Source organism: Ictidomys tridecemlineatus, chromosome 12, assembly GCF_052094955.1.
Source record: "Ictidomys tridecemlineatus isolate mIctTri1 chromosome 12, mIctTri1.hap1, whole genome shotgun sequence".
NCBI classification, from domain to species: Eukaryota; Metazoa; Chordata; class Mammalia; order Rodentia; family Sciuridae; genus Ictidomys; species Ictidomys tridecemlineatus.
Window position 1 is genome coordinate 64,486,401 of NC_135488.1, and position 27,647 is coordinate 64,514,047.

Below are 27,647 nucleotides of genomic sequence, written 5' to 3' on the forward strand. Positions count from 1 at the left end.
CTTGCATGTGTGAGGCACTGGATTAAATCCTCAGCACCAGATAAAAGAATAAATAAATAAAATGACATTATTTAAAAAAAAAAAGGCTGGGGATGGGGCTTAGTGGTAAAGTGTCCTGGGTTCAATCATGGTTCAAAAAAAAAAAAAGTAATAAATGATCATCACAGAATCCATGTTCTGAAAACTTTGGGCCATGGGGAATTCGCCATGAAATTAAAAAGAAAAAAATGAATTTGTTTAACTCAGTCTTATAAGTAAAAACCATGCCAGGGGAAACAGGATACAAACACTGGAAAGATGGGAAGACCAGCATCTCTTTAATAATGAAATAATTTATTTGTTAACAGTTGAACAATACAGAAGTTTACATATACACAGCAAAGATTCTCTAAAACATGTAATCGTTTCTAAAAATGCATGTGCTAACTGTAATAAAAAGCACCATTCTCTATGGTCTTGACACAGGATTTACATTGGCGTCTTATTTACATAAAGAAATAAACATCTGGAAACAGAATTTCCCATTCTTTCATTGGCTACTCCCCTGTTTAGGCTGTGTTTACCTTTAGGAAGGTGCCCCCACCCCCAACTGATGGTTAACAGCAATATTTCAAGAGCACCAATTCTAGAGACAGGGGGGAAAGGCAGTTTGGTTCTCAGGTAAAAGCTAAAATGAAGGAGGCCCCCTTCAACCCATCACCCCCTCAGGTAGGATAAGAAATCAAAATTAAAAATCTAAATCAATTTTAGAATTGGGTGCCTTACAAATTCTCATTTTATGATTTTGAGAGAGAAGACAAACATACTCAGTTTCTTCAGCCATTCAATAGCTGAATCTAGCAGTGCCAATTATTGCTTCTCCCAGAAGAACACAGTATAAGAAGATCGGGGAACAAATATTGATAATGAAAAAATATCATGATAAGTCACATATTGTACCCACCCACCCCAACCCCACTATCTTTGAACACAAAATATCCTCCAGTCTACAGAGATCTGAAGGTGTAGAGTGAGGAAAACCACCTCATGGGAAAGGGTCTTGGGTTGTCTTCTCCCAGGAAGGATTCTTAAGTCAGGAGTAGCCAGCTACCAAAACATACTGCATCAGAGTCAGACAGAAAAAGGACAGATGGACATGCAGAAAACTGCCTTTCAGGCTCTTACTACCTGGTGTTCAACACGCAGGGAAGGTAAAGAGGGGAAGACGAAGAAATCTGGGGGACACAAGTAAAGAAGAAACAGAAAAGACCAAGATTCGATGAAAGTGGTATTCTTGCCAGTACAGTATGGAATAAAAACCTAAATAATAATGCGTGTGTGTGTGTGTGTGTGTGTGTGTGTGTGTGTGTGTGTGTATAATATATATGCTTTTCAAAAATAAGTTCTCTCTTTAAAGGATGAGGAAGAAGGCAAGAGGAAAAAAGTCCACAAAATCCATTCTCAAGCCCCAGGATATTGCTAGGAGGTTATTTTGAGCATCCCATCTCACCTAGTATACACATTTTTTTTTTTCAGACCCCAGGATTTGTTCTTGGCCACTCCAGAGACAAGGGAGAGAGGCCCATAGGAAACCCAGGGAGAGACATTTGTTTCTTTTGAAAAAGTAGAGCTTAAAGGAAAATGCCCACTTTAAAGAACAACACAACAGCCACCACTCAAGTGGCCCATTTGCAGGGCCAGGTCCTACTTAATGCTCAAGTTTGAATTGAAGATGGAATCGTTTTAGTCTTGGGTTGACAGGGAGACTTTAGGGTCTGCTCAAAAATGTGATGCTCTTTGAATCGCTAAACTAGCTTCAGGTCTGTGAGTAGAGAAAGGAGCCAGCAGTTTCTATCAGCACCTTGAAGAGTTCAAGATCTCTGCTAAGCAAAAGAAAACCGCAAGCAAAACACCCTGGGTGCTCAGCCCACCATTCAATGCCAACAAGGGATGGAAAGCTGGGTTTTCAGGAAATGTTAACAGAAGCACACGTATATATATTTTTCATGGCATGAAATTAAATCAGATGATGTTCTCTTCTTTTCCCATTTGCATTACGATGGTATCAATAAGAGTGCAGTTTAGATTTCTTTTTAGTTTTTTTTTTAAAAAGAACTTTCACATAAAAATATGCATGTGCCTATATTTATACATATCTATATTTACGTACAATTGTCAACGTCTTAAAGGCTGGGGTTTATATCTTTGCTCGTCTCCTCCCCCCATCGACCCTAATAGAAAGGTTTTCATTTTGCTTAAAAAAATGAAACAATCAAAAAGACTCTATAGCTCTTAGCAGTCACGCTGGTGGATCAGTGAACGAGAGAGGACAGATTGGCGAATCACGGCTGCAGTTCAGCCACACGGGGAGGGGGATTAGCTGCCTTGGGCTGAGTTTGCTGGTCCTGAAGGTTACAGTTTTGGTTAGAGAGAAAAGCCTGTCTAGCATGCTGACTCGGTCTACCTCGAACTTTGAAAGTAATGTCTAACCCTGGTGTCAGTTTTTCACAAGTGCATTAAAAATATAGAGATCTACACTTAGATGCAATCAAATTGAAAAGGACCAGACAAACAGTGCAAAGGTCAAATAATTACTGTTTTATATTGGGACAGTACATTTCATATTTCAACCAAAAGACAAAAATGCAGTTTAACTCAAAGGCACAACAATTAAAACACAGAAAATAATGACATCTCTCAGATGCCTTATTTCTAAATTAAACAAACAAGTACACAAATTCTGTTCCCTTCCCTCCCCCAATGCAAGCCCACAAGCTTTTCCAAAGTCTTGAGTTTTCAATGCCACGTGGCATCCATCAGCATTGTGGACTTGTGAGGCGCTTGGATGTAGCAATCATACAAAATGCTTGAGAGGTCTAGCGAATGGCATTCGAAAGGGACCTCAAAGTGCAGATATATCTTTTCAAACATGTTACAGGCTGAGCTGGCTCTTTGAACACTACCACTCTGCTTAAATTCAGGAAGCAGGCTTTAAAAATGCAAAAGGCATACAAGTTGTATTTCAGTGCAAATCTTCAGCTGGTAATTGGAAAAGATTCCAACCAATAAAAAAAAAAAATCCTTTGTATCATCTGCCCCTCCCCCCACCCAAAGCCGAAATGAAGAAAAAGTAGAACAAAACCAAAACAGAATTATTACAGATGACTTTGGAGTCATTTAGGAGTCCACTACTTCCAATTAAAGACTTTTTTAAAAAAAAAATACATTAACAAATCATTAAAAAAAAAAACAAAACAAAAGAAAACCCACAAAAGTGATCTTGCTTCGTTTAGGCTGCTCTTCATGTAGAGAACGAGCTCCTGCATGGAGTGCATTTGAACTTGACTTGACTTGTGTGAAAGTGGAGGCGCTGGATGAGCTGTGAGGCTGTGATGCGCTAGTGACCGCAGCCCAGCAGGGCAGCGTGGCATGGCTGCCTGTTGCTGAGTCAGCCACTGAGCCCTTAGGTCGCGGTGCATCTGTGGATTTTAGGAATGTCCCATCACTTTGTGACACACACTCTGCCGCAGCGTCACAGATTTTACAAATGGTTCAACTTCAATGAAAAAGATTCACTAGAGGCTGAAAACATTAAGACCTCAAAGATATGAATGCAAAAATATTCAGGGGAATGAACCAAATTTGTAGATACCTACATACAAAGTTTCTAGAACATCTATAAAAGCACAGTCATAAGAATTTATTTTCCATTACATTAGTTTATATAAAATGAATAAATAGTATTTATAGATTTAATGTGTATTATGTACATATACATGTGCTCTGTTTTAGCTTAAATAAAAATGCTACAAAGTGGGAGACCACTTAAGGGAGAAATCATAACCAAAGAGAAAAATCAGCCTTTTAAACTATCAACCCAAAAGCCTCCATAAAGAAGTTTCTGGGTGTGTCCAAAAAGAATCCATTAGGAGAGGAGTTCTAGTAACACTGTACAGCCCCTCCGTCCACCTGCGACTCAGAGAGTAGAAATGCGGACTTTCCTCTCACTGATGATGGCCACTAGCTCAGCTAGGGCCAAAGCTCAGTTATTGCTGAAAGTTAAATAGGAAAATAGATTAGACTTGGACCAAATGTCACTTATTTGGGGTGGGGGGAAAAGAGGCATAATCACTTTTGTGAAGTGGGAAATGGAGATCTCATTTATCTCTGAGGTAGGAAAAAAAAATGTTCCAGAGACAAGTAGCATAACAAACTTGGAGGGGAAATGTGCCTTGAGACAGCAGTACACAGCGAGGTCCAAGGACAGCGCAAACAGAGATCGTACCGTTGTGTTTGTGGGAACAAACAACGATGGAACTTTCCTAAGCTGTGCGACCCAAAGACACGCTGCCAAGGTGTCCGTTCTAAAGTGAGAAATACTGCTCCCATCCACACGCGGCGGCGGTCGGGGATCAGCAAGGTGTGTGTGGAGGGTGTTTTCTGGAGGTATTCCTGACTTCCTCACGGGGTGAGGTCCACGGTTAAGTGCTCTTAAATCCCGCTTTCAAAGCTTACTTTGGAGTTCTGAGATCAGGATCTCAACTTTAAAAGTCTGTTTCCTTCGGTTTCCTAAGCACAAGACACACTCGGACATTTCTCCTAGGCAAGTAACATAGTAAGCCAGAAAACTTTAAGAAAGGTCTGGTCAACTACTGAGGACAGTAAAGAAGAGGGGAAGTTGCTGAGATGTGAAAATTGCTTAAGAATTCTTGGGTGCTTCGAATTGATTGGAATGTACAGTCTCTCAGAGACGAATTTTTATGGAGAGAGAGAAGCTAGTGGATGCAATCAGAAACCCACAATCCTACGCACTTCCTCGAAAACTTTTACAAAGCTGATTTTGGTAAAGGTGGTACACTGAAGTTTACGTGCAAGGGCGGCGTGGGCAGGTCCAATACACTACCTAATCGATCCGACAGGGAGAACCACCAGGGAGGCAAGCCCAGCGACCACTCTCTTAGAGCCCGAGACACGTCTTATGACTGTCCTGGAGCTTTGTTCTCTTGATGCCGGAGCTGGAGTAGCCCTCGTCACTGCCGAGGCTCTGCATGCTGCCCCGCTCGTCAGAATCACTCACACTGCTGCTGCTCCAGTCCAGGTCCCCTGTGAGATAATCTGTGCTTTCCACGTCGACATCGATTTCTTCTGCAGGGCACGTGTGAGAGATGCACGTGTTAGTGAAGTCAATCTGCAGAAAATTCAGGCTGAAAACCAGACCACCCCCAACCAACTTGATAGGAGAGGGGGGCTGACTCCTGGCAGTCGTCCTACTCTATCTGCATATGATGGGAACTAAAGAAACACACAAGCAATTCCTTCTTCCCTGTCAAGCCTCCCCTGAGCAGCGCTGTTCCCGGGCTGGCAGGTGGAGGAGGGAGGACACTTACCCCTGTCAGAGTCTGAGCGCTCCGAGGACACTGTGGAGCCGGTGCTGTCCATCCGCATCCTCTCAATGCCCAGCTTCTCCAGCTGCCTCTTCAGGTGTCGCTGCTCGCGCTGAAGTTGATCTATTTGGTGAACGGCTTTTCTGTCACAATCTTCAAGTTTCTGCAAGTCAAGGGGTAGTTGGTAGAGCCCACAGGGAATTTCTGAATCAGCAGCAACCCTGCATCTTTCCTTCCAACAGTGATATGTGCCAGCTGTCCCTAGAAGCCATTTGGCGTGTCACTTGTCAAGCGCCTCTTTGAGACAGGAGGGCACTGGTCAGGGACTGTGGCTTCATCTAACTCCTTCAGCTCCAACAGTGCTGGCACAATGTGGGCACTGGTCTGTCACAGGGAGGCTGAGCTCCAATATGCTGGCATCCCATACCCCTCAACCTGGCCTCCCTGGGCTGCAGCGATCCTTTGAATACCTCATCTTTCTGAATAGAAAATTGCATATGATAGGAGCTAAAGAAACACACTTCTATTTAAAATTATGTTTATTCAAGAACATGTCCCAATTACATAAGCACTTTTTTTGTGTCATGCCCAATCTCAATTAACTTCTGTTTGTTAGCAGGAAATAACAGTTCCCTTTGGAGTCTTGATTCCAAATTGTCCAACAGAAGAGCTTATAAGACACATTTCCATAGATAACTTATTTTTACAAATCTGCCCCCTAGCTTCTCATATTCTTCAGATAATTAAGAGAAGTGTTTAATTGTAGCTGTTTGGCTTTAAATAGAGGCTCTTTTCCTCCCAGAATTGTCATGCATGCAGGCTATAACCAAAATTAAAGTGATATCTGTCCAATCAAGATATGACTATAAAAACATGCCAAGCATTGATTTTGGCTATGGCTTTCAGGAGTTTGAACATATCTCAAGCTGGTCACTGAAGGGGGCCTCTGGGTTAGACACTGAGTTGCTCGGGACACAAGGTGGACACAAAGGCCTAGTTCCTCTCTTGTGGACTCTGCAGTTTAATAATGAGGACACCCACTAGTCACACAAACCACTGCCAAATGTCTACTATGACAAGGGTTGAGAGAGACTGAGATGCCTAATGACAGCACCACCTGTCACAGGAAGGTGACGAGTCAGGAAAGTCAGCGAAGTCTTCTCTGAGTAGGCGGATGTGGCTGAGATCTGGAGGATGAGTGGAGAAGAGGGAGGATGTGCACCACAGAGGGAGCAGCATGTGCAATGGCCCTGTGGTAAGAGAACATGACAAGCGCAAGAGACTGGAAAAGGGCTGGAGAGAGGGACATCTGTGGCATGAGATACTGTTGCATAGGCAGGGAGGGCAAGGTCAGGCGGAGCCTGGTGTGTGTTGGGGAGGTGGTGACACAGTTTGTCCTGAGTGACCCAAGAATTTAAAAAGAGGAACGTGTTGACTTGTGCTTTGGCAGGATTGTCCTCAGGAAGCATGGATAGCTGACTGGAGTGCAGGTGAGAGAGATGTAGGGAGATCCCACATCCTGATCCTGAAGGTTTTGTTGAAGTGTGTTAGGGTGAAGATGAAGGTAGACGAGGCTCTGAAATAGTTAGGTCTTGAGGATGGTCAAGGGACAGGAGCCACCCAAGGACCCCGAGTTTCTAGTTTATACAGTTGCAAGGAAAGCTGGATGGACCACTGAACTCTGGACGTGAGGAATACTCGGTTTGGACGTGTTGCATTGGAGATGTCTGTATTCAGGGTGGAGGAGTTCAGAGGACAGGACTGTCCTGGAGAGATGCCTTTGTTTGTCCCTGATAACAACAGATAAGCCCTTACTAGATAGGAAAAGACAAAGAGGCAACCCAAGACACACTTACCTTTATGTGCAATTTGGCTTTTGTTAATAAACTCAACGTAGTGTGTCGATTTGATTCGGGTCCCAGTGGCACCAACACCTTTAACTTCTCTAAGCACAAGCGAAGATGAGCCCGCCTACAAAAACAAGATTGCAGTAGCATGTGAGAATTTCACAGTGGGCTGGAAGATGCCCCAGCAAGAGTGCGTTCTTAAAGTATATGAAGTTGCCCAGGCCCAGTGATGGCAAATGCTACCTCTTGCCAAATAAACTTGGTTTGCAGCCAGACAACTCTGGGTAAAAGCACTAAGAAGCAAAATCCAGAGTTTCAAAGTTAAATCTTTTTGTATTATAGAACAATCTATTTGTATTTAGAACACCCAAATCAGAAAATAATGATACGCAAAACGGAGAATCCTTTTAAACTCATACTTCTCTTTGTAAAAGACCCCTGTTCAAAACCACTAGAGTACCAGAACTGTATTAATGCTGCATTTACGTGCATCAGTGAATGACATGTATACCAATATTCATCGAGGCTTTATTTTTTCATTTGTTCTTTTTAGACATATATGACAGTAGAGTCAATTTTGACATATTATACTTGTAAGGAGTATAACTTAAAACTAATTAGGATCCCATTCTTGTGGTGGTAGGCTTTATTTGTAATAGCAAAGATGGTAACAATTCAAATGACCACCATGGGGCACTGATTAAATACATTATGGCACATCACATGGTGGAGGACCTTGGAGAGAGAATGTGCTCCACGTACTGTGGGAAAGGTCTCTTCCCAGAACTGTTATGAAGTGAGGAAGAGCAAGACATCAAAGCATGAGCATGACATGCTATTTTGTGTAAAATAGACGGTAAACAAGAATCTATATTCATGTTTCCTTTTAAGTTCATAAACTGGAATTATTTGTAAGAGACTAATGACTGGCTGGGTAGAGAGAAGACAAGGAATAGTTAGATAAGGAAGGGAGAAAGGGAAATTTTTACTGAAACTTTTTTTTTTAACTCAAGGGCACTCAACCACTTAGCCAAGTCCCCAGTCCTATTTTGTATTTTATTTAGAGACAGGGTCTCACTGAGTTGCTTAGTGCCTTGCTTTAGCTGAGGCTGGTTTTAGACTCATAATCCTCCTGACTCAGCCTCCTGAACTGCTGGGATTACAGACATGCGCCACCATGCCTGGCCTGAATAATTCTTTATACTTTTTGGTCTTTTAATCATGTAACCGTATTGCAATTCAAAAAGTTAATTTTGTTTTTAAATATGAAAAAAGGATGTCATTGCCTTTGCTGTACTAACAAACCTGTTGGACAGCTGAGCAGAATTGCTTCTTGTTCTGGAGCATAGACAATGGTGCAATGGAACGGAGTGGGAGAGAGACAGAGGTTGGATGAGAAGAAAGCAACACTACCCACTAAAGAGAATCTTTTATCACAGAATGACCAGGAAAACAAGAGTCCTCACAATTTTGGAAATTTACCCTTCATTGAAATTTTGATTTGGGCTATATTCTAGAATCAAGCAGATTCCATGAATGAAACAGCCAAGATTTCATGAGAGAAACAGCCAAGATTTGGAGTACCTGCTTAAGCCCATCACCTCCTTAGAGCTTTCCCAAGCCATCCCAGCACATGCAGATGCTGTACTTCCTGGTGGCCTACTGGTTACCACTACTCCCTGGGAAGTTCACTGATCTGCCCATGTCGTTTGGTATTTGCTTCCTAACCATTTGCTGCAAACTCCTTAGTAAGTTGGGTCTGCAGCTTAATCATTGCTGTGTAGGCACAGTGCCCCCAGCACGCACAGGCTAAATAAATGTTTGCTGAGTGGCTTGTGTCATCTGTCGAACTAGACTTTAAGCTTCTAGAGGACAGAGTCCATCTCCACTACATCTTTGCACCTGCAATTGTACTCAGTCTTACGCCTTCAGATAAATATGCATTTATCTAAGAATATTAAATAAGAATGTAAGGAAGAATGTTACTATATTAGCAAAAGCTGAGAATACAGGTTAAAAAAAAAAACCCCAAAACCCTCAATAAACAGGCATGATACTGACCTAGGAAGGCAATTCACAACCTCTACCAGATGTGGGATATTCTCCAAAGGCAAATCTAGGAAGCTCTGGTTAGATGTTCTCCTGAGCCCCTGCCTCATCTGGATCATGAGGAAATTTTCCTGGCTGCTCCAGGAGCCTTTAAACTTTGAAAAGCTCAAGGAGTACAGCATTCATTTCTGAGCTGGGAAGACGAAAGAGCACAAATGCTTTATAGTATTTTATAAGACTTCTACTGACTCTGAAAACCTGTCCTTGTGGAAGAGCCACAAGCAAAGACTCACATGAGCAGGTTGCTCCTCCCACTATTGCATGGGAAAAAAATAAAGAAAAGTGGAAGTGGTAGATAAATTGTTCACCATGGACAACATTCCTCAAAAAGAGCCATGAAAATAGATCATGATTTCAGAAAGACAATGAGGAAGTATAACTAGTCACTTCTGTAGTTACATATGTATTCTCAACAGCTTATTTCTTACTGTAAGGTTTGAAGACTGATTTTCAAATCAGGAGAAAAAAGTTAAAAAATTAAAATTATATTTAGACATTTTTGAGCCTACTTGATATTTGCAATGACTACATGATTCACAACAGTATCATTTTAGTCTTTATGATGAGAGTTTAAATACAGATATGAGTATGTAAATTTTTTAGGAAGTTTGTCCACTGATAAAAATGTAATAAAGTCATCTTTCAATGCATTGTCATTTCTAGTTAGACAGCAGTATAGCCCAAAAAGCACTATTTTCACTACCCAAATGTGGGTTTCCAAGGGACACTTCCAGTGTGAAACTAGTAATAAGACTTTCGACTAATCAAGCTGAGGGTAATACCTGTTCATTCAGGGTTTTCTGGCCCAGTTCTAAAAAAAAAAAAAAAAAAATAGAACCAGAGTTATTTTGTAGAGATCCAAAGCCAACTTCTGTTTTTGGCAGGGTCTACCTTGCCTTTCCCAGCACCTTACTGCTCCAACCTGATGGCTGTCCTGCCCACATGCCACCACCTGCAGACACCTCCCCATGCCAGAACCTGGGCCAACCACAAAGGAGGGATATTAAACAGGCTCAGTTCCATCATACTGTAGTGAAATCCAACCCCTGCACCAGATAAAGAAACAAATGGACTCCTTGGTAACAGCTTCCAGTGAGGATTCTTAGTTCAGCTGAGACACACACACACACACACACTCCTCCCATCATCCTGGAATCTGGAATCCTGTGGCTAATCCAAGGTACCCCACCGAACTCCCAGATCCAAAACAAGCAGAACCACCACTTGTCTCAGCTCTTTCCTCTCAGTCCCTGTCCCATTTTGACCTCGGTCTAACAACCCTTGGGGAACTAGCAGGGGTTTTGCCACATATACTCAACAGCAAGCCACCGGATACCTCAATCTGACCCCTCCACTTGGATCTCCTCCCATAACATCTTCGTGGGATAGTCCTCCTGCTGCCAAGAGCTGCCTCCCAGCTCCCGGCCCCAGCAGAGGGGTGTTGTGCCAAACATTGGCTCCCTCCTGCCCTGAAAGCATGTTTTAATGCTGATCCATACTGCTTTGTACCTAGGTTATAAACTTTAACAAACTTCACCTGATAATTCTTTAGAAAGATTACTTTGATTATTATATACAGGCTGATATAGCTCTGGTCTATAGGAACATAGGACCTGAGCCAGGGTCTGACATGGAGTGCTTTGTGCATGGCTGCAGTTATTCTTTCAATCCTAGTTTCCTCTCAAGAAGGGTAATTACTGTGCGCAAACAATTACAGCGCTCTAACATTCCTCTTACAACCAACAGGGAACTCCAAGTGTGTCACGAGGTGGAAAGAGGCTATCTGATAAAAGTCAGTTTGCTGAACTCTTCCTTAAAGAAAACAGTCCTTTTTTGTCATTAAAATATTTAACGAAAAAATTAAATCCTTTTTCTATGGAAATGCAGATATTGTTTATGCTAAAAGTATTACTTTTTTACATTTCAAAATCAGCAAATACTTTATAAAGCTAATAAATACAAAGGGAAAGATTGCTTTGTAGCCATACACCATGTAGAAGCAGGTGGAAAGGATTCCAAGGACAGGAGGGAAGCATCTGCCTCACTCCAGGAGAAGCTTCCTGAAGGGCCTGGGCCTCCCTCCTGCACCTCCACTGTAATGGCCACAGAAAGGTAAAGGGGCCAGTGTGCACTAGCCTGCAAAGCCAGGCACATACAGACAACTAAAAGCTCTCATAGTAAGAAGAAACTACAGCATATTTAGGAGCAAACAGCTGTAACAGTTTGGGAAGGATCTATGGGAAGAAAACTATAAAACATAGCTGAAGGACACAAGCAAATCTGAGTAAGTAGAAAAATAGCACATTCCTGGATATGAACCCTCAAAGTAAAAATGTCACTGTTTCCCAAGTTTGTCTACAAATTTAACACAATTCCAAGAAAACAAAATCTCAACAGTATTCTTTTTAATGCTGGAAAATTAGTTTAAACTTCATTTAGAAGAATAAATGTGTGAGACTGCCAAAATTTTTGAAAAAGAAGACTAATGAGGAGGAATGTGCTGTACCAGATATTAAATTATATTATAAAGCTTCAATAATTAAAAACAGCATAGGACTAATGCAAGAACAGACAGGCAAATCAAGTGAACAAAATAAAAGTCACCAGAAACAAACCTAAGAATAGATATGAATTTAGCATATAAGGAAGATAACACTCCAGTTCATTGGTAGGGGAAATGTTTGTTTGGAAAATGGCAAGGGAGTGGGGAGGTCAACATCTAAATAAATTCCAACAGATAAAAGATTTAAATATAAAATATAGTCGCATGCCACTTGCCAGTCATGAAGGATGGAAAACCAAAAATCCAAGTGAAAGAAGTTATAACTGAAGGCAGCTCTGGTCTGACAGAAGGCACCTGGGCTATCCAGAGCGTGCCCTTAGACAACTCCGAATGAGCTCTCCTTATATTTCTGCCTCCAGATTTAAGCTTGAATCTATTCCTCTCTCTCTCTCTCAGGCTGGTAGATGTATAACCTGGGGAACAGTTTTAACAAAAAAGAGTAATATGGTAGGAAGAGGATAGCTCCAGAATTTAGTATTCTATACCTAGGATTCTTCCTGACTTAGATGTAGTCAAGATTGAAAGTGGTATCAAATGAGGTGTCAACATGCATCTGCGCACATGTGTACATGTTTGGGGAAGCACTGTTATTGGTAATTACTTTTATTTACTGAAGGTGTAACTGAAATTACTCTCTCCCTCAGACTTTCACAGCAAAGTATATGAGAAAAAAAGAATTATAAGGCCAAGGCAGAATGACAGTCAGTAAAGAGGGTAGATAAGTCATTAAGTTCATAGGTGGACATCTTGAAGTATATATTTGTTTCACACATTTCTTAAAGGATTACTATGTGCTACTACTTTCCCAAGTACTGGGATATATGCTGAATAAGACTAAGTCCCTGCCTTTGTGGTGCAAAAGTTTAGTCAGAGTTATCAAAGTAAATGAGTTACAGCAAAATGATTTATCTTAGCTACCATGACAAATATCAGCTCTCACCTGAAGCTCCAGAACGGCCTCCTCTTTGCCCTCTACCAAATGTTTTTTCTCCTCCCTTATCTATAAGCATCTTGTTTAATTTACATTTCCCTAAAAGATTTTCAAGCTTTTGTAGTCTATCATACCCTTATTTCCGCCCCCCAAACAGATCATGTTCATTCATTCATTCATTCATACACTGTGGACCTCTTATGTATCTAACTCATCTGTTTTGTTCATTACCAAATAATGGAAGTGACTTTGTATTCTATTTCTTGTTAACCCACTGGATCCTAGAAATAATAATGCATCTGTAGACACTGAAATAAGAGTAGAATGTGATATCTTTGGTAATTCATGATAGCCTTACCTAAGGAACATGATATATCTGACCTTCCTGAGTACTAATTTTTTCATTAAAATTGGGCCAAAGATTATTGTCCAAAAAGAAAGAACAGCTTATTTATTTATTTATTTATTAAGAGAGAGGAGAGAGAGAGAGAGAAATAGAGAGAATTTTTTAATATTTATTTTTTAGTTCTCTGCGGACACAACATCTTTGTTGGTATGTGGTGCTGAGGATCGAACCCGGGCCGCATGCATGCCAGGCGAGCGCGCTACCACTTGAGCCACATCCCCAGCCCCAAGAACAGCTTATTTAATTCTGAGGTTTCATCATTTTATCTCTAACCTTGATGCTGCACAGACTTAGCCAATTACTAGTATCATAAATTCTATAGGATAATTAGAGGTCAAATAAAAATAATTTTAGATGTAGTTATGCATAAGCTGCATAGTAAGAAAAAGAGGGTATTTAGTATAGGGTAAGAAGAAACAAGTCTTTTTAAGGAATCAAAAATTAGTCCCTAAAAGTGATTAAGAGTCATAATAGATTTTGGGTTGGGAACAAAGCCTTAAAACAAAAAATCCACATGAAGACAACAAATCATGCTTTGGGAGGTGGGGAAGTACTTTTCTTCTTTTTCTAAAATAATCCCTTGAGATATTATTTCTCCCTTGAGGGATAATGATTGTCAAATGCATCATTATTACTAACTTAATTGGAACCTGGAAGGTTCTGAAGATTCCTCACAACTGTGCTGACACATCTTTGTAGAAAATACAAAGGTAATAATATACTCAGTGAGTAATGTATAAATAATAACTCATGGTGGCTACATTTTGAAGATATAAGATCGCTTCTTTTTTTGGGGTGGGGGCAGTACCTGGGATTGAACTCAGGGCCATTCAACCAGTGAGCCACATCCCCAGCCCTATTTTGTATTTTATTTAGAGACAGGGTCTCACCGAGTTGTTTTTGCTGAGGCTGGCTTTGAACTCACGATCCTCCTGCCTCTCAGCTCCCCCAAACTGCTAGGATTACAGGCATGCGCCATTGTGCCCGGCTAAGATTGCTTCTTTATTAATGTATACCTTGCTAAATTTCCTTTCCAGAACCTAATTTTTACTTATAATATTATAATTAGTATGGCTAGTTCTATCCCACTCTTTGACTATTAATTCCTATGACAACAAATCAGGGAGTAGCCCCCAGTGCTCCAGTTAGGGGATTGGAAATTAGTAAAATAACCAGCATTGGTCTTTTTTCCAAGTGCTTCCAAGGGCAAATGCCATCTACCCAAAATATATACTGCAGAAAAGAGACTCTAATAGTACAAATCTCCTCCACTTTGTTAGCATGGACTGGGATTTGCACACTGATTCCTATGCTGACCCTCTATAATGAATAGGTATGCCCTTACCCCATGGGGTGACAAATGTGGATTTGTTATGACATCCTAGATGAAACCTGAATGTGGTCAAGGGAGTTCAGAAGCAGTAAGAGTGGTGTAATACATACCACAACCCAGGCCCCATGCACAAGTCAGGCCCTCAGCCTTCCTATATGAGAAACATGGTCATTTGAAAAGTCAGAATGCCAAAGAAAGGACTATAGGGAACTATGATAAATTAGAACATTCTGCCAGAAGAGACCTGACTGAAATGGTTTCTCATGCCAGACCAGATGTCACTGAAATCCTGTTTGACCAAATGGAAATAACAGCTTAGATCAGGCTGCTGAATCTTCCCAACAGAGTACACACAAAAATCTTTTGTCATAGGGTCAGAAGACTCTGGCAGAGGTAACCTGTCTAGACCAGCTGCCTAATTCCAGCAAGGCCTGCATATGTATCATTCCAGAAAAATGGGTGTCTACTATTAAAGGAGATGCCAGAGCCTTCTTTTGAAAGAGTCCATTCTAGCACTGCCTCCTGACCTGTTGGCTGCAACTTACATGTAATCACAGTCCCCATTTGCTGTAGGGTTTACTGAAAGGCATTTAGAGCAGAGTAATCAAAGCTAAGAGAAAGAAACAGCAGAATTATCACCAATAAACAGGACAGAACAACTAAAGGTTAAAAGATTTCCTATATTCAAATAAGAATTGATTAGTTAACTTCAATGGGAAACCAACAGCAATATAAAAACATAAACTCGGAACTAGCTTTTGTAAGAAATGTGGATGATCTACAAGGAAACAAAACAAAACTTTACTTGGACATGGTAAAGAGGTCTGAATAAATTAAGACTCACACCAAAGCCTGATAGGAAAGACCTAATATGTAAACATAAACTTTTTAAAGATTAATTTATATTGGAACTGTGTGATTTTGATTTTTTAAAATCATCAAAGAATTTGGGGGATGGGAACTGACAGTTTGGTTAAAAATTTGTGGGAAAAAATAAACTGGTAAAAATAGTTAAGAGTATGGAAAAATTAAAAAAGGAAGGAAAATGAAGGCAAGAAGAGATTTGCTTTACTAGACCCTGAAATAAATAATGGAACCTCGATGATTAAAAATACTTTTATAAAGGCAAGGAAAAAGAATGGCTCAACGAATCAGTGGACTACAAGAACAAGTCTAGGGATAGACTTGGGCACACACAGCAGTTAAGTATACACCAGAGGCATCAATTTCAATCAGTGAGAGGAGACAGATTTCCTGAAGGTAAATGACAAACTGGACAATTATGTGAATTAAAAAAAGGGTAATATCTTCTATATACATATCCTTTACATTATTGAATCTTTTTAAAATAAAAGAGTCGGGCAGGGGATGTAGCTCAGTCATAGAAAAATGGCCTAGAATGTGTGAGGTCTTGGGTTTAATCCCCAGTACTGCAAAAGGAAAAAAGAGAGGGGGGAGGGAGGGGATAAATTCTATAGTATACAAAATTAGACAAAGGTTATTTAACAGCAACACATACTCACACACACATGAAAATTCTTCAATTGTGCTAGTAATACAAGAAATGCAAATTAAAACAAATTGCCTTTGTGTGTTTTTTGTTGCTGTTGTTTTTGACTTATCAAACTGATAAAAGTCTTTAAGTTATAATATCAACTGTAAAGACATAAGAAAAATACTGTCTGTAACTTGCCTGGTGGGCAACCTAATAATCAACATCTAAAATCATAAAAACCTGTATGCCATTAATTATACAGCTACAAATTTGTCCTATGGAAATAAAGATGATGTTGAACAGAGGTGTATCTACAAGTCTGTTTGAGGAAGCATTAGTTACATTGACAAAACACTGGGAAGAACCTACATTAGGGGAATGGTTATAGGAGTTACGACACAACCACATGACATAATACTGAGCATTTACTAAAAGTAATGCTGGAGATGGAGATTTAATGACAATGGAAAATGTCCATAAAGTAACTTGAAAAGAAACAAACTACAATTATTTAATATATGATCCTATGTTGATTTTAAAAATATACAAAAATCTAGATGGATGTGGAACAAATGTTACCAGTTGTTATCCCTGAGAGGCCTATTACAGATGATTTTTATGTTCTTTGTGCTTTTCTGAATTTTCTTATTTTTTTACAGTAATCTATATTTTTAGTTATTTTCCAAAATAATTGAAAAGAAATATTTTGAAGTTCTCTTAGTTTATTTCTGACAAAATTTTAGTTTTTAGTATTATTTTCTATATTTCTCAAATATTTTTACAAGATGAATTTAAATAACAAAAAAGAAAAGGAAAGGAAACACAGTGTATACCAACCCAAGGGTGTTTCCTTAGGAGGTCTCACCCCCACCCCCCAATTAGTTACAATGCTGCAGGCCATGGGACAACAACAGGGCCAACAAACAGGACCTCCCTGGAGTGATATGGAAACAGCTTCCCATGGCAGGGCCTTGGTTGTTCCTGGGCTCAGTACTCCCAATGCCAACTACATGGCTGTAGGTACTTAACCAATGCTTATTCTACTGAGTAGAAGATGCCATCGCCACCATTCTAGATGTCTTCTTTTACCCTCCCACCAATATCAAGTTACTTAAAAGTCACAATGTTGAATCTAATATTCTCATAGTGGATCCTGATAACCTAGAGTAACACTAATTATTAAGAACCTCTAAGGTACCACAGAAAGGTTTCACCTAGCTACTTTTTTTGCAATACTGGGGATTGAACCCAGGCCCTCACACATTCTAGGAAGGTGCTCTACCATTGAGCCACATCGGCTCACCCACAGAAAAGGCTTCTAAGAAGAAGTATAGTCAATTATACAATTTCCTAATTTTAGAACTTCTTATCATAAGTTGCTTTTTATTTTTTGAGAGCCCTGACAATCTTTTGTTTTATTTTAAGTAAAAAAAAAAGCTAACACGTATTAGCATTTAGCAGAGTAGTATTCTTTATAGGCATAAGCTACCAAAGCCAGGGAGATTATAAGAGTAGCTCTTTGATCTTAAAACTAAAAAACTCTTAAGTATCTGCACAAACAAAGGAGAAAAGTCTGACAATTTTAAACTCCTTCCCTGAACTGCAGCAACCAATGCTTGGTTAAATTAAGTAAATTGAGTCCTTACTTTCTTCTCTTCTGTTCACATGCTCTAGACCAGTGAAATAATTATTAAGACCTTATAGGACAGAATTCCAAAAAGAAAGGACAGTGGGGGGGGGGGATTAATCCTTTCACAAGTAAAAATCAACTGGTCATATGGAAGCAATCTGAATTATAAGTAGCTAGCCCAATAATGACTTCAAATCCAGTTTTCTAGAATTTTTGCCTCCATAGAATCCGGTGCATACTTCAATCACTTAGCATATTCATTGAAACAGTCCCTGCATGTTTCTCTTTAGACAAACCACACAATTCTCTGGGATGAGGACCTCACTGATTAGATGCCCTGGATGAACTCACCTAATACCCAGTACACAGCCCAAGCTCTTGGGCCACAAGTAAACAGAAAATAAACACCCCTGAGTTTCTAAAATAAATGATGCCTTAACATTGTGTGGAATTCTTGCAGAGGTAAAAGGCACAAAGAGGTCTAGCTAGTCTAAGAGTCTTCACCTGAAAGGATAAAATTTTAGTAATTGTACAAATAAATGCCTAATTAAAAGGTTAGAGGAGAGAAGGAGAACTAGAAGCCTTCTCAGCAGAATAGTCCCTCCCAGTTTACCCAGTTTGCTGCAAAGGCAGAAGAAAGGAGCAAATCTAAAGATGAGAAAGGAAAGCCACAGCTGCCCACCTTTCCAAAGATAATACCTTTGAGTTTCTAGTTCACAATGTATAAGTTCTACGCACAAAGGAAACATGGTCTGTCACAATCGCAGAACAGCTAAGAGGGAAGAAGGGATGGGGAAAAATTACATGTACAGTGAGGCACTCAACCAACATTGTACACGTGCGTGTGCACACACACACAGAAGATATTGCAGTGAGGAAAGGCTAAATGTTCATCCTTTTCCAAGATCTTCCCTGGTAAGGGTCTAGTCTGCCCTTTTACTGATAAAACATCAATATCATTCAGATCCTGACTTTCAGAGTCAGACTCCTTTTTCAAAGAGGGTTTGCATGAAACAGTCACATGTATTTACAGAGCCATCGTTACACATTATCTTCTTGTTCATGCAGGGCGCCGAGAAAGCCATTCAATTTGGATGGGTAGCCCACATTTCAAGTTGATGGGAGCTCAGAGACTAGAATGAGACTTGCTCGATGGTTCTCAGCCCTGGCTGCACATGAGAATCACCTGGGGAGCTTTTGAAAAATACTAGTACAGAGTCTCAACCCAAACCAATTAAGTCAGAATTGCTAAGGATGAAGTCTGGGCATTTTTTTTTTAAAGCTCCACAAAAAATTGCCATTAATTGTTTTTCAGCATAGTAAAAAGCAAGTAGTCATTTTTTAAAAAGAGTCTTTACTAGAGAGAGAAAATTTGCTTTACAATATTCCATGAAGAGGGATAGTTTTGATTATAGAAGATAGATTGGCAAAAATGTTAATAATTACTGAAACTGGTGGTGGAGACACAAGACTCAATTACATTATTCACTCTACGTTTGTATATTTGAAATTTTCTATAATAAAAAGTTATTTTATAGAATCAGAAGAAATAAACATCTATTTTCTATCCCCATAAAATACACAAGTGTATGTATATGATGTATTTAACATGAAAAGATTTTTTAAAATGTTAAAATAAAAGCATTGCAAATGATGGTAACATGCAAGCAGAGTTGGGAACCACTAGGCTATGTCACTGAAGGATGGGCAACTTCATTTGGAAAAATAAGAATTAAATAAGCAGTAAGAAGCAATCAAGGTGAAAGAGAATCAACTCAAGCTTGTGGCACAATGGAGCCCAGTGAGGGGAGCAGGCCTTCTCTTGTTGGTCACCATCTCCAAATTTCCACCATACATATATTTGCTTGAATTTTGAGAATCTTCATTCACAACTAAATTGCAAGTTTACTCACATGTGTGTATACACAAGTGTGTATGTGTGTATACAAGATTTAAGACAGCATTGCCAATTATATTCAGTAGTATGTACATTTTTTAAAATGCTATTTGTAGAAATATGGCCTAGGAATTAACATGCTATAGTCTGCGGGATAACTACATAAAGGCATTTATTCCTCAGGAGTCCTCTGGGGCTGGGGACGGGTCAAGGGTATGGTCTTGGAACTGTCAAGCTTTTCATCCACTCAAGATTTATGGGCAATGCTGCTTAAAGGGCCCTGAGTTAACTCTTAAATCAGGTGCCACCAATAGGAAGAGAGAAAAATAAAAGCAACCAAAAACTTGAATAGAAAATGCATCAAAACACCCCACATTCCACCTCCCAAATCCCCAGCTCACCTATTCTTCTCCATTTCATTGTGAGTTGATCTGAAAGAGGAAACAATAAGAATAAGATTATTCTTGTCTTAAAGGACTAAATTTCAACATCAACACAATTATTTTAACTTCTTTCTGTCCAAAGTTGGTAAGATAAAAGAGAAAGGGAGAAAAATTCATGGGCTCCAAAGAAATTAGTCCATTTGGGAAGTTAGATAAATGTAAATATCTATAACAGAGTTCAAGGAGCAGTGACATTTCCTGGTACAAAAGTAATCCTTTTGAAGAAAGGAAAGAAAAGAGTCTATTTATACAAAGAGAAAAACAGCAGTGCAATGCAATGTGAATTTGGGTTATATAATACCACAAAGCTTTCTTTAGGGTAAAACAGAGGAGGTGGCACCCCCACCCTACCCCTGCAGGTTTTTCTAGGGGTAGCATACACCAAAATTTAATTTAAGTTGTTTGACTATAGCTTACAGTTTTAAACAGTAAAATAATCCTCCCCCAATCTTTTGACTCCATGAATTAACAGCCTTCTGAAAGATGCTACTGTTGAATAGCTATCAAGTGATTTTAGGGAGGGGTTTCCAAAACTCAGCTTAACACAGAGACAATTAGATAGTTAAAGCAGAAGTTAGGGTGGAATTCAAAGTTCAGTTTTGCCACTGACCAGTACTATAGACCATTTAAAAATTTTTACAATCCTATCCTTGATTAATTCTTCTGTAAAATGGGAATAAAAATTATTGCCAATAAACCACTGAAAAGCATGGATCAGTGAGGTAACAACTGCAAAATTAATGAGAAAGCCTTGGATAAAAGGTGGGGGGTATAAAATTATATTTATTAGTGTGTTAATAGTTGACTTTGAAGATAAGATCTAGTTTAAGATTTTATGGAAAAGTTTCCACAAAGTCACAGGAAGTCAGTCAATGTGGCCCCTCTTCAGTGTCCTCATCCAATGCCTTCCTAACCAGTTATGAACTTGGCAACCTCCAGCCTTACAAAGGAGCTGAATCTTAACATTTCTTACTGAAATTTTCTGGAATCTAATCAGCTTAGGAGTTTATGCCATAGCTCAGGTCCTGGATTCTGTGGGGCCATAACTGGTGGCCTTACTGAGTCTATGAGATAAAGTCTCCCAGCAATCATGGAGGAAGATTACCTTGAGGATGCGCAGTTACTCATTTACATTGGGGACTTCACCACCAAGTTCACCTGCACCACAGATGGGAGGCAGTGAATTATGTGTGTCTGGGTGAGTGCAGGGTGTTGTCTTGAAATGGGAAACTTCTAGGCCTGCACTAAAATTTCTCTTCTACGAGGCCCTTGGGAGATGAATTTTTATTTATGAGGAAAAAATAAATGAGAATAATGATGGTATTTTAAGCTTTAGAATATTTACTTTCTAGGTAAATGATATATGGACCTCAAAACTTAAAGCTTTCAGTTGATTTACTTGGCTATCCATCAGCATTCTTCAGGTACATTTTTCTAAGGTTTATTTCCTTCAATGACCAGCAGGATACCATAGTTACCAAGAACCCAGCCTATATTGCAAACCTTTGGCTTTAAATTATGTGGCATTTTACTTTTAAATGGGAATAAGAAATTGGAGTCTTAACAGATTTTTTTTTTTTTTAATATATGAAAGTAAATGACAACAGCTGGTCAAAATTTCCCTGTTTAGCTCTGGTCAAGGGCCATCAGTAAGTAGGTGGAAAGTAAAGCGAATAGGTTGAAAAGGTAGTAGAAAATAGCAGCCTGCATGGTACTCATATCCAACATTTCTGGATTCTTTAAAGAGATGTATATAGAGAGACAGATTTATATATTTATATAACATTGAATTTCCAAGAAAAACTTAAAAAAAAAAAAAAAAACATAAGAAGCACAACTTTCCAAACTCTGAACAGAGTCTTGGAAACTACAAATTTTACCTAATTACTTAAGGGTGTCGAAACATGGTGCTTTTTAAAGGGAGACGTCTACCTAATGGCTAGGTCATTGCTGAAGTGCATTTTATTTGCTAAAACTGAGTTAGTTATTAATAAAAAGTAACCATTTCAAAAGTGATTGAGTCAGAGATTGCTAGCTGCCTATTGATGGTTATGCATTTACATTTTTAATTAAAGCATTATAGAATACATAGGTATCCTGTGTCAAAACTTTTCCATGGGATTATTGAAGATTTGGTAACTATTGAATCACTGATAAAGGTCAAATTTCAGATGAAAAGATAACTAAGTAAAACTACAGTGTGAAAAATGAGAAATGTCCTTGGGTTCAGAAAAACTTCATTGTCAGTTCAGCTATTTAGCAGGTTTTTGTTTGTTTGTTTTATGGTATTGGGGATTGAGCCCAAGAGCACCCTACCACTGAGCTACATCTCTAGCCCTTTTTATTTATTATTTTGAGGCAGGGTATCTCTAAATTGCCAAGGCTGTCCTTGAACTTGTGATCCTCCTGCCTTAGCCTCCTGAGTTGCTAGGATTACAGGTGTGTGCTACTGCACCTGCCAGCCTCTGTCATAAAAGAACTGAACTTCCTCTTCACATGACTGCCAAAACCTACTTTACTAATGTGACAAAACATATTTTGAAAAGCTCTAGAGTTGGGAATGGTGGCTCATGCCTGTAATCCCAGCTACTCCAGAGGCCGAGGATTGCTTAAACCAGAAGTAGGAGGCCAATCTAGGCAACCTAGTGAGATCTTGTCTTTTAAAAAATAAGACAACAATAAACTCTAGATTTCAATTATAAATAATTACTGATTTAAAAAATCAGTGGGCAAGGAAAAAAATGTTTCATCTTCCCCTATTCCAGTAGTTTTTGGATGGTTCCCAAACAATCAATATTCAAATTTCATTTTTTTTTTACAAACAGCTTTTAAATAAACTGCATTTTCAGTTCCCAAGAAGTTTGACATAGTACTTAAATCTTATTTTTTTGTTGTTCAAGGACAAGTACTGCCTCAGACTCTATAAGCAAAGAGCACAGCATTTCAACCTGAATAACTAGGAATAAACTACTGTTCTGTAAACTAGCAGTATATTCTCCCCCGCCCTCATCTCAGTTCAAAATCCTGATCATATGTGGATATAAAGCTGATTCAAACCAAGGAGTCAAAATGTCTTCTCTGTTGAGATGACTTACTCCTCAGCTAAGGGACATTCTGACAGGTCATGAAAGAAGTGATCGCACTTAAATAAAACTACCTGTTCTTGCTTCATATGTTTGCTTGGTGCCATCTCCAGGTAAAATCATAGTCCCTCAGAGCTCCATATGCCACTTAATATAGTACATGAATTCCTTGTTAGTCAAATACATGGACAACTCTGATAGTCTTTTGTCTCTAAACATGGAAAGCAAACCAAACCCATTAATAGAAGAGATGATTTTTTTTTTTAAATATCAGGAATTGTGGCCACTTTGTAGGAAAAATGCTTGTTACTAAAAAGAATCCATTTCTTGGTTTAAAATTCTCAAATATCAGTTTTCTTTCCTAATCATCTTTTCTGGACCAAGCCATTTATCTTCAACAACATCTTCTTTTCTACTTTCCACTATTACCGAAAATCCCCCCACAATCTTTCTGTGAAACTTAGGAAAAAATAAAGTGTTAAGGTATTTAAGCATTAATAACATGGACAATAAAAGCGAAAGTACACTATGCTTTTTCAAAAAAAAAAAAAAAACTGAAAGGCTTCAAAGTTTTTTCAAACAAAAATTTAAAAGTTTAAACTGTAACAAAATGCAACATAGCTTAGTTGTTTTGATACCATGTGTAATCCAAGTCAATACTTACATCCTTCCTAAAGGGTTTTAGCCCATCCACAGAATCATTGGCTACAACCTTCAGGTTATATTTAAGATGAGAGGACAAGGAAAATCCACCAGGTAATTAGCAGGTTCATCCTTCATGTGCATCTTAGTCAAGAGCATGGCACAAAGGTGCTACTCACATCCTGTGATTCTACTAATACTAAGGACCAGGGGTGAACCAAGGTCAGACTAGGCAACAAGAACAAGTGAGTTTTAGGTTTAAGTGGGACCTTTCTAGCCTTAAGTGGTCTATATTAAGCCAAAGAGGCTGCCCACATAGTTACTTGCAACAAGTTATTCATGAGAGTGATAGAAGGATAAGGATTCTAAATTAGTGATGAAAATGTCAATGATTTTAATCTAGCGAGAAAGGTAAACTTGAATGAATCTAATAAAACAGAATTCCTAGCCAAATAATATTTTAAGGGAAAAGAGAAGGAAAAAGTGGTAAGAAGAATGATGGAGTATTTATATGTACCAGGAACTATGCTTAGGACTTTAATATACAATTTCACTGACCATTAATTAAATACTTTCCAGTGAAATTTATAGCTTTTAAGAACTATAAGGCAATTTGTGAGGCTAACACAAAAAGGTAACATATTAGTAGTTTAATATTATTAGTTCCTCCATCACTAGAGAGGTAGGCTTTAACCTCAATCATTCATCTTTGCCATTATAAATAGATATGACAAATTAGATTATCAGACAAAGTGATACTTAATGTTTATAAAATCTTCATTATGCAAAGTAAATTGAAAATGTCCAGCATTTTGATCTATAGAAAACTGGCCCTGAACTTGCAACTTCTGAAGGTGAAATATTGACATGATTGCTATCTCACTTAAAGCTTTCACAAATTTTTGTTCAGCAAGGGGAAAAAAGCAAAATTAAAATTTAAAAAAGATCATAAAGAAATGCAAACATTTTTCTTTCTCTTTTCAGTCCTCTCAACTTAAACTGAAGGACTGTTTCCTCAAATGTCTTAAGACCATGTGTGCATTACTGAATCATGATCACTACTTAATGTATTTACAGGGTTATAATCACAACAGACAACTTACATTCTGCCATTTATATCACCTACAGTATAATCTAGATGAGAAAAAGAAATATTTACCAAATTACCTGCTACTGCTGTTATTCTTCTTGGATTTATTCCTCCGTTTTAAGGCATCTCTGTCCTTGTTATTGTATGGTAACATGGAGGCATAACCATGTTCAGCTTCTAGAAAACCGGAGGATCCAGTTAATGAATGAGCCTAGAACATTTAATACTCCATCCCTTTCACAGTTTCCCCCTTTTCATTTATTTATTTATCTTTAAAAGAATACTGTGGAAATAACTAAACAGAGCAAGGTGGAATTCTGAGAACAATGATTTTTTTTTTTAATTGTGTGAATACCCTTAGTTCCAAGCAGGTGTAAAAGAAGATTCCAGTTGCTCATTGTTGAGAAAGACACAGCAAGTGGCTAAGCTCGCCGAGCTTTGGTCGCCCATTAGCAATGTCCAGCAGGTTGGTGTGGATTAAGTGGGAGCAACCTCAGGCGAAGGTGCGGGGCGAACCCCGACCCGGGGCCAGGCGAGACACTGCTCCTCGGCTTGGGAGACAGGGCGCCGGCCCACTTGGGGGCTGGCGGGCACCAGCGCAGGTGAGGTAAATCAGAGGGGACTGGCTGAGAAGGCTCTGGGCAACCCTACTCGCAAGGGGGTGGGGAGGAGGTTGTGCCCAGGACCTGGGGGACAGCAGCTTCTTTCTCACCCCCATTCATTGCTTTTGGGGCAGCAGAGGCCTCCTTTCAGAGCGCGCGTGGGGAAAGCCGGAGGGGTTGGGAGCGCTCGCGGTCGCGCTCTCGGCGCCTCCAACCACCCCCGGAGAGGCTGGGCTCCCTGACCCACCGCCCAGTCCCTCAGGACCCCCGGCCCCGGCTCGGGCCAGACGCCTCCCAGTCCCCGTGCACCTCTCTCCCGCCGCTCCAGATAGTCGGCCGCCTCCAGCAGCATCTGGATGTTCATCCGAACCGCCGCCGCCATTCTGCACCGGGGGCCGGAGCCACGGGACCAACCCCCACTGCCCACAGGCTCGCCGCGGCCGCCGGACACCCGCGCCCCGCTGTGGACCCCGCGGAGCAGGGCTGAAGGAGCCACTGGCGAACACGCTCGCCGGGAGGGGGAGGGGGCCAGTGAGCTGGGCACCGCCGACACGGTGACAGAACCCGGAGCAGAGCAGCAGCCGCCACCGCCGCGGAGTGTTTATCCCCGACTCACCATCCCCCCGCCCCCAGCCCCTTCTCTTGACAGGCCCGCTTCGGCTGCGTTCCTCATTGGGCACCCTAAAGAATACCCCGCCCCTGGCCTTGTGCGATTGGGAGAGGACACCACAGCTCCGCCCCGCAAAGTCCGCTCCTCTCGGTGGTTGGTCACGCTTGACAAGGCCCGGGCTCCACCCCCCTCTTTCCAATTGGTGACAGGATTCGCAACTCCGCCTCGTGCTTTTTCCCTGTTTTCCATTGGTTCTATACCGACAACCGGGCCCCCTTTTGCTTTGTTAGTATTGGCCAAGAGCTGTAGAAGGCTAGCCACTTCACCTGCCTCCCATTGGTGGAGCCTTCGGACACCTCCCAGCTACGATGATGTCACCTTTCTCCAGGTCCGGTGAGCCCTGAGTGGCTGGTGGCCAGCGGCCTCGCTACTCCTCCTCAGGTCTGGCATTGGCTGGAAATGGCTGGCCCCGGCGCTGGGTGGTGCTGATTCACCGGCCGCGGCGGAGTTAGGCTCCGCCCGACCCCTCCCGGTCCTGCCTCTGACCTGTTGCGAGTCCTGTCTCTGGGGAAAACTTCGAGGACCTGCCAAGTGTCCCTCGAATGGAAGGCTGGCACCTCGCGTCACCTGGGAGCTCATCCCCGCTCGGGTTCGGGACCGGAGCCTTTGGTCTGGTGGCTGTGACCCCGGAGGCCCCCGGCTTTTCCAGAATCTGGCAGCCGTGAACCCCCAGCGCATCCTCAAGGGAGGGAGAGCTTCATCAGCAACTCAGCAAGTGGCCGGTGGGCCTGGGGCTCCAGAGGGCGCCACGTGACTAAGGGGCTGGAAGAAAAAAGCTTGGCGGGTGTAAAACGCCACCCAGCGTTTTTTCTATTCTCAGGAAGCGCTGGAATCCGGCTGCGGTACACGGAATTGAGTTTCTCTCCGAAGGCGCTTACCTCCCCCGCCCTGCCCCGGGAGAGTGGTGGCAGAATTACTCTTATCACGCAAGTGGGTCTTAAGAGCTCAGAAATTAAAGTTGAAGCTGAGTAAGCTGAACCCCAAGATTCTTTGGCCTAAATCTCTTTTAAGGTTTTCCCTTCCCTTTTAATTCTAGATAAAAACAGGAAGGCTGCAGGAAGGTGTGTTTGTGTGAGGAGTGGTACCAATATAAATGCTTACTATAATATTATGTATAAAAACCAAAAGTTTAGGATTGTTCCATAAACCTCATCAAGATTTTTGAAATGAAAGCTCTCTGGAGACTCAAGTAATGTACATTGTTTCACATAATGACATTTCCTTTAAGTTGGGAGTCCTCAAGGTTGAAATGAGTAAAGCATGATTTTTTTTTAATAAAATGTATTTTTTGTTGCCAATATGTGATAGTAATAGCTTACTGTATTACATATGTTATTTCTAATTCTCAATATAATCCCAAGAGGTAGGTTGTATTAATTACCTACATTTTGCACATGAAGAGACAGACCCAGCTAGGCTAAATGATTTTCCTCATCCTCCATTCAGCTGCAGAGATGGGAGCTGAACCTAGGTTTGTCGTACCCACAGCCCTGGCTACTAATCCCCAGGTGTTAGTTGTACTAAAGACATGCAGAAAAAGATT

At 40.5% G+C, this 27,647-nt stretch overlaps 2 protein-coding genes across 3 annotated transcripts; one reads left to right on the top strand and one right to left on the bottom strand.

Annotated features, from left to right (window-relative positions):
- Window positions 1-316: 316 nt before the first annotated feature.
- Mxd1 (MAX dimerization protein 1) lies at window positions 317-25,877 on the bottom strand. Of its 2 annotated transcripts, none has more exons than XM_005322112.5 (6): window positions 25,744-25,877; window positions 24,910-25,009; window positions 19,976-20,005; window positions 7,220-7,334; window positions 5,367-5,526; window positions 317-5,124 (listed from the first exon to the last, which is right to left on the bottom strand). In XM_005322112.5, the coding sequence occupies exons 1-6, from the start codon at window positions 25,814-25,816 to the stop codon at window positions 4,937-4,939; spliced, it is 666 nt and encodes a 221-aa protein (XP_005322169.1). In that variant the 5' UTR covers window positions 25,817-25,877; the 3' UTR covers window positions 317-4,936. The 2 variants fall into 2 exon arrangements, with proteins under 2 accessions (XP_005322169.1, XP_040126867.1); XM_040270933.2 differs by lacking the exon at window positions 25,744-25,877 and adding an exon at window positions 25,188-25,282.
- On the top strand, window positions 25,791-27,402 carry LOC120884866 (uncharacterized). Its single transcript, XM_078029065.1, has 2 exons — window positions 25,791-26,826; window positions 26,925-27,402. Exon 1 carries the CDS (start codon window positions 25,791-25,793, stop codon window positions 26,439-26,441), a length of 651 nt encoding a protein of 216 aa, XP_077885191.1. The 3' UTR covers window positions 26,442-26,826; window positions 26,925-27,402.
- The last annotated feature ends 245 nt before the right edge of the window (window positions 27,403-27,647 follow it).

What these genes read in the sequence shown, in the direction of transcription:
- LOC120884866 (XM_078029065.1), top strand. Translation starts at nt 25,791, where the DNA reads ATGTTCATCCGAACCGCCGCCGCCATTCTGCACCGGGGGCCGGAGCCA.
- Mxd1 (XM_005322112.5), bottom strand. Translation starts at nt 25,816, where the DNA reads ATGGCGGCGGCGGTTCGGATGAACATCCAGATGCTGCTGGAGGCGGCC. An exon ending in TCTGGAGCGGCGGGAGAGAG is followed by an intron (nt 25,010 to 25,743) that starts GTGCACGGGGAC and finishes CCGGTTTTCTAG; the next exon opens with AAGCTGAACATGGTTATGCC. An exon ending in AAGCCAAATTGCACATAAAG is followed by an intron (nt 5,527 to 7,219) that starts GTAAGTGTGTCT and finishes CTTGACTTGCAG; the next exon opens with AAACTTGAAGATTGTGACAG.